At 39.9% G+C, this 6,927-nt stretch overlaps 1 protein-coding gene across 4 annotated transcripts in view; it reads left to right on the top strand.

The window, feature by feature from the left end:
• The window catches only part of znf217 (zinc finger protein 217), an 8,608-nt gene extending 1,907 nt beyond the window's left edge, over positions 1-6,701 (top strand). For all 4 annotated transcript variants that reach the window (XM_017035932.2, XM_008319057.3, XM_017035931.2 and 1 more), the window contains exons 2-5: positions 1,900-3,284; positions 3,465-3,572; positions 3,670-5,058; positions 5,185-6,701. In XM_017035932.2, the coding sequence (XP_016891421.1) occupies positions 1,955-3,284; positions 3,465-3,572; positions 3,670-5,058; positions 5,185-5,297 (2,940 nt within the window). In that variant the 5' untranslated portion in view covers positions 1,900-1,954 and the 3' untranslated portion in view covers positions 5,298-6,701. The remainder of the gene's footprint in view (positions 1-1,899; positions 3,285-3,464; positions 3,573-3,669; positions 5,059-5,184) is intronic.
• Positions 6,702-6,927: the final 226 nt, after the last annotated feature.

The following is a 6,927-nucleotide window of genomic DNA, read 5'->3' as shown; positions in this document are numbered from 1 at the left end:
CAACTAAGTTTATGTACAAAGTTGGTTGAACAATGTACAGTGACTATGTGTGTGTATAAATCAATGCATACAAAACAATACACCACAGAGTAAAGACTGTTAAAACCTGAGAGATTAGCTAGCCACAATATTCAGGTCACAGACACAAACATGATGTGAGAGGAAGAGAGGCAGACAGTTATCAATCAGTCAATTGTCAGGGGTGCAAATAAGGTTCTGTGTTCTGATCAACGATTAAACAATTTCTGTTTTGATTAGCCTGTTGTGCATCTGTGGTTACATTTCTGAAGACATTGTAGATAATTTGAATATAAGCAAATCATGTAAATATGCTGAGTCTTAAAGACAATACAATTATCTCAAATTATTATGAACATAGTTTAGGAGAATATTAACTGTCTATTGATCATTTGTGATAAAATAAAGTAACAATAATATATATAGCTAGATAAAAAGCTAGATTTATAAAATACACAGGCTTTGTTTTTTGTAAATCACTTTAACTACACAGGAAATTGTTTTAATTTGTGATGATTACATAAATATATGTAACTGTTGTTGTCTGCCAAATGTTTTAATTACCAGTTTACTTGTGGCCTGACAATGTAAAAAAAAAACAAAAAAAAAAAAAAAAAAAAAAAAAAACCCTGCTTCTACAGCAGGGCTGTGCAAAGTCAGTCCTTTGGGCTTATTATGGCTGAACAGCTTTTATGTGGCCCCTAAGTTATTGTGGCCCATTAGGTCAAACTAAACCAATAAATCATACAAGCCTGAATTGTAATTCCTCTCTTGAGGTTTTGCAACAGCCATTTTGTGCTCCTTGTTTTTACTAGTGAAAGAGAATAAATGGTTACTTAACCAAATGTTGCATGTTTTGCAATGTCAATGTTACTAATGTCAGGTCGAGTCTACTTAGTGATTTTTAACTGCATGCTCAGGACTGAGTGTCTTACAGTATATTTATACATTGTTATTGAAACAAAGGCTATTATTTGTACAAAACAATTGGAATTCTTGGATTTGCATTTGACTTAGTTACAGGCTGGCATATCTTAGCAGGAGCATCTGGCCCTCAGGTAATTTACAGTACTCTATGTATTGAGAAGAGTTTTGACTTTCCTGAGCTACTATTTGACACAGACTACAAATAGTCTCAGAAAGAACAAAACAAAGGAAGCCATACACACCTGGCACATACCAGATAGTAACTCACTCAGTGTGCAATGTAATTCACCAAGTCAGTGTGTGCTTGCGTTATTATAGCGTCTTAAATGCTTCATTAATATAAATTGACAACAGTTTCTTATATTGTCTTCTCTTAAAATAACTATAATAATAAATAACTACAAGTTGAGAATCACTGTGCTCAACCCATGGCTCAAGTCATTGCATGTAATAAATTTTAATTATTATTGCAGTCACTATTTCATTTAAATTCAAACTACAGTGTAGTTTTCAAAGCTGCTTTTTTGTATAGGAATGGTAATGTATTGTAATGTAATGTAATATTCTCTTACATAACAATGGTAATCCTATTTATGTCAGATGTAATATTCTCTTATAACAATGGTAATCCTATTTATGTCAGTTGAGTAGTGGCATAAATAAAGTTTTACATAGATAGTGGGGAAAAAATAGAAATGTGTGCAGGAGGGAAAAATGCCCTGTGTGTAGAGGAAATGACTTGTCTGAGTAGTTGATTGCTAAAAAGATACATTTCCTGTTTCACTGTGACAAACTGTATATTTTCAGTTTAGCTTTATTGCTGAGTGGTTTTTCTTTTCATTAAATAATGAATTTGGGTGTTTATGAAAAAATCAGTCACACCTATTGCAGGAGCAATTTTTTTATTCCTCCATAGCTCTACTCTAATGATACTTTTCCATTTATGTTTTCCAGGTTCCTTTAGGTCTGGACAGTGATAATACCACTGTTGCTCCACCTCGAGAGAACAATGCCAACCCACTCATTGCTGCCATTCATGGAGAGCCCAGATGGCCCTGCCCAAGATATTCTGATTAGTAACAATGCAAGCATCCCTGGCCTTGGGTCTAGCATGACTCCACAAACCACCAACTCAGAAAAGGCTGTGTTGCAATCTGCAGGAAGTTCACCATTTTCCTGTATGTTCTGTGATCTTACATTTAGTCACCAGGATGAGCTAGGACCCCACGTACTAACACAACACCCTACTACTTTCTCTGAACCCACTGTGCTTCGTGTGGAAGCAGAATTCAGGATCCCAGGAGAGAGGCCTCGACCTAAACACAGTAGCCTCAATCATGAAAAGGAGGATGTTCACAGCTGCATCGTGTGTGGTCAGGTATCGCAAGATGCCAGTGAGCTAGAGACACATATGAGAAAGCACAAAGACTACTTTACCTACTGCTGTAATGTCTGTGGACGGCGTTTTAGAGAACCATGGTTTTTGAAGAACCACATGAAGATGCATGGAAAACCAGGGGCAAAGAGCAAGGCTCAGCAGGACCTGGAGGTTCCAGTCACAGTCAATGGCATTGTTCAAGAGCCAACTTCGGAACCTGTAGTCACTGTTTACAAACTGTGCATGGTTTGTGGCTTTTACTTCCCAGACCATGACAGCTTAGTTGAACATAGCAAAGTGCACAATAGAGAAGTGGAACATGCCAAATATAGAGATAAAGAGAACATGGATTCAACTAGCAACTCCCTTTCAAATCAGGAAACATTCCTTCATGGTCTAAACCTACGTCCTTGCCCAGCAGGAAATACTTTGCAACACGTGAGATCATCCAAATGGATTCCTCAGTTAGACCCCTTCAACACTTATCAGGCCTGGCAGCTTGCCACAAAGGGCAAGATAGCTGTTGGTCCTAATAATACTAAAGATGTTGGCCAGGAAGCCAGCACGGACAATGAAGACTGCAACTCTGATAAAGAGGAGCTGAATGCTATCTGGTCTGAGAGCCAAGGAGGAGACAAGACTGTGAAAGGAGTCCTCGGGCGAGAGCTGCGCTCCCAGCATCAGTCTTTAGCTGAAAACCCAGCACCACAGCGCAGGTCTCTCATGCAAAAAACTAAGGACAAAGAAAGGCCAACCACTTGTGAGGAATGTCAGAGGACCTTCAGGACATACCACCAGTTAGTTCTCCACTCCAGGGTACACAAGCGTGAGCGAGGCGGCGAGGAGAGCCCTACTTCTTCTGTTGATGGGAAGTTGTCGAGAGTAAACTCAATAGAGCATGGAGAGGACGTCCCTGAGGAGGGCTTTGAGGATCCAGCACTGACAGAAAACCTCAGTCAAGGTACATTTTATGGATAACAGACTTTAAAAGTGAAAGAAAAGTGTCTTGTTCAATATTACAAAAACACTTCAGTCTCTAAGGCTCCCTCTGCTGATGGATAATGATAACACAGTGTGTTATATTTTATCTTGTCACTTGACACTTTTATGTGGATTAATTTATGTGCTTCTGTTTTTAAAGGTGAAGATGGTTTTGATCGGTCAAAAGTCAGATCAAAGGAGTGCAGTTACTGTGGCAAATCATTCAGATCAAGCTATTACCTCACAGTTCATCTAAGAACACACACAGGTACAGGCATTTTAACTTGATTTCTTTATGTACAAATGAGAAATGTATCACTGTGTCATATGTTGCATATTTATTTGCTTTCTTTTCACCGTTTCAGGGGAAAAACCATACAAGTGTGCATACTGTGACTATGCTGCAGCCCAGAAGACATCTCTGAAATATCACCTGGACCGTCGTCACAAGAACAAGCCTTTTGTGGAGATCTTTAGCAGACCTGCACCTTCTGTGCCCTCTCCCACTGACGTAAAACAAGAGAATGACGATGGAAGTCCTGTCCAAAATCCATCCAAACTATGGAATCCAAGCGCTAAAACATGTGTCAATGGAACACCTGAGGAGAAACTCAATAGTGACGGCAAACTTTGCAAACCCCTTCTCAAGATAAATGATGCTGAGAGTGAAAAAATATTTGCCAAGTCTGCAAATTCACAAAATGACGATGTGCTGATAAAATGCCCTTTACCTCTCAACATGAAGTTGGAAAGAGAAGATATAAAAGAAGAAAACTCAGAGGCACCATTAAATCTGTCCCTGAAAGTCTCCTTCTCTATCCCTGTCAGTGCGCAGCCCAGAATTGCATTAACACCTATTGCCTGTCCATTGTGTGCTTATAAAACTATGTACCCAGAAGTTCTGATAATGCATAAAAATCTGACTCACAAAGACAAGTCAGAGAGCATAAAAAGGACTGGAATGGGAGCCAAACAGAAACGTTTGACAGGTTGCCCCCCTGCACTCGAAGGCAAAGATGTCAGCCCACTTCCGATGAGAGACAGGAGGCACCCTCGCCGTACCAAATCTCCACCGCCCCAGCCTGCAAAACCAAAGGAGAAGACGGCCACTGACCTCTCTCGTGGTCCTAAACGTTCACCCCTCCATGCACCCCTGCATCGTGATGTCCAGGAAACCCAGCATTACAGACAGAACACTGATTCACATTTCACTCAGGATTCCTCCAGGTACTCGGATAACACGAGGAAACCCAGCACAGGTGGCAAGTGTGTAACAGACAAATCAGGCCCTACAGACAGAGTGGGAATTGGTGAGAGGACTTACCCTGCACGAAGCGATGTCATTTGGCACTCAGAAGCTGCCAGGCTGTGTCTGTCACGTCAGTTTACGAGCCTCCCCCAGATGGATTTTGGTGAACCTTCTAACAAAAGACTGAAATACTCGGTACCCACAGTCAGGGAAGGCGACATCAGCGAGAAACCTGGCTTCAGAGGACCTTTGGTGGATGGATCCAGCAGACTCATTATCTCAGGCAGAGGTGTGAAACCCACGTCACAAACGTCAGGTCCCTCCACACTTTCTGAGACGTTGGCTGCTGTAAAGAATAAGCCGACAGCTATTAGAGGGGGTTTGGACACAGAGTGGACCATGATGAACCTTCTACGCCCCTACACACCTAATGATCTGGCATCACTTTATCACAGCACACCAGCACCAATGCCCATTCATGGAGGACTGTCTAACTCAAGAGCAGGTATGTTGTAGGATCACTTCTTCAGGGGTGATGCATACTGTTGTACAGTGGGGACATACAGAGTACTGTTGAATGTGTGCATATTTTCTCAGCTGTAGAGGTAACACTGCAGATTTGTCTTCTCAGGGGGCAGAACAGTGCTGTACCAACACTTGCCTACTCTGCCCAACCTGCAGAGAAGAGACGCCCTAGGCCTGTTTCCTAATCAATGGCATGGGGCTACTGACAAAAGTACCTAAAATGGCAGAAAGGTAAAAGAAAATACTGAAAGAATATCTGGATATGCATAAAATGAGGTTTTTTTTTGGATGACCAGAATTTTACCCTGGTACCTGACAGATGAAAGTCATATTGAAAGTTTTTTTTTTTTTGTCCTTTATATCAAAGTGCTGCTACCTTATTTACCTGTGCTCAGGGAGTGTCTATGGTCCCATAATTTAAAATGTATTCAATATTATAAAACTTGTTTCATAGACACCTTAAGAGCTTGGGTTTCAGTGTACTCTTATTTTTCTTTCTTGACAAAGGGCAATATATTTCTCTGTTATTACTCCACTCAAGTGCACTGTAATTTTTTTTCTCCACTTAAAATATTTTCTTTGTCCATTTTGACCCACACTAATGCTTGTAAGTGTCTATGACATAACAGTAAAATTCATATGTGGGAATACAACAGTATAGCTGTGTGTTTCGGTACATATATATATGTATATATATATATATTGTATTACTATAAACCTAAGAAGAATAACATGATAAATTGTTGCTATGGTCACTAACTGTTGGCCCTAGAGCAGTAATTAGGCACTGTAGTTTTTGTTTTTCTTATTCCCCAAGCACTGGAGGGTGGAGGTTTTGTCTAGAAATACTTGACAGGTTTGGCCCAGCAGTTTACAAACGGACCATAGTCACAAGTCCTTCTGTGTTGGTCTACCTCATGTTCCCGACACCAGTGTTTTTGCTCAGCTGCAGTCAAATTACAAATCAGCTGAAGTTCTAGTATTCTGTTGATTGTAAAACAACTGTTGAGTACAATTAGGTAGACATGTCATTGACGACACGTTCAACTACAAGAAGCAGCTGTTTCCCAGGCTGTATCGACCAAGACAACGGTTCAAATACTGTATTTTTCAAGTTAATGTGTTCAAAATTATTTGACTTTTTTTGCCTGTGGTTTCTCTGGAATAGTTAAACATCTATCTCCTGCTTTAATGGTCCAATCCATGGATGTTCAATTCCAACAATTTCTGTTTGCGTCTGTTTAAAAAAAATGCTGTTTTTTCTTGGGCTGTCCAGTAAATCACTATTCGGGATCTTGTTTTTACTATAAAAGCTTCTGAAAGAAGAGTTTTGTTTAAAGTGGCAGCAGTCAGTAATGTCTGAACATCAATGGGGCCTTTTTTAAACGTGTGGCTGTGCAGTTTGGAGAAAACAAACAAACTGGCAATGCTGGTTCAGTTATACACTGTGAACAAAAAGTCTCAGGTTATTGTTATCTGTTGTGAATTTGTATTTTTGCCACCCAGGCTTTGGTTAAGTTATTTTTGTTTGGAATTTATATTACACGTGTACTTAAGTATATGGAAAATATTGTTTGAAAACTGTATGATACATTTCAATAATAAAGTACGAGGCGAAGAGCTGTCTGGCTTCTTGGTTATATATTTTTTTGGTACTATGTCACAAACCGTCATTACGACAATTTTTACAACCCAGGAAACATTCTGCTGCAGTATAGGTTTTTATGTGAACACTTAATGAGGTAGGTTGGTGCCATTACCTAGCACAACCGACATGTTTTTAATATGTACAAGGCTTAGGTTACATATACATCGAGCTGGATTTGCACAGAGCTGCTCTGTCAGAATA

This window comes from Cynoglossus semilaevis, chromosome 10 (genome assembly GCF_000523025.1).
Source record: "Cynoglossus semilaevis isolate Cse_v1.0 chromosome 10, Cse_v1.0, whole genome shotgun sequence".
NCBI lineage: Eukaryota > Metazoa > Chordata > Actinopteri > Pleuronectiformes > Cynoglossidae > Cynoglossus > Cynoglossus semilaevis.
Note: the sequence above shows the minus strand (reverse complement) of the source record. Positions and strands in the feature narration are given on the sequence as shown.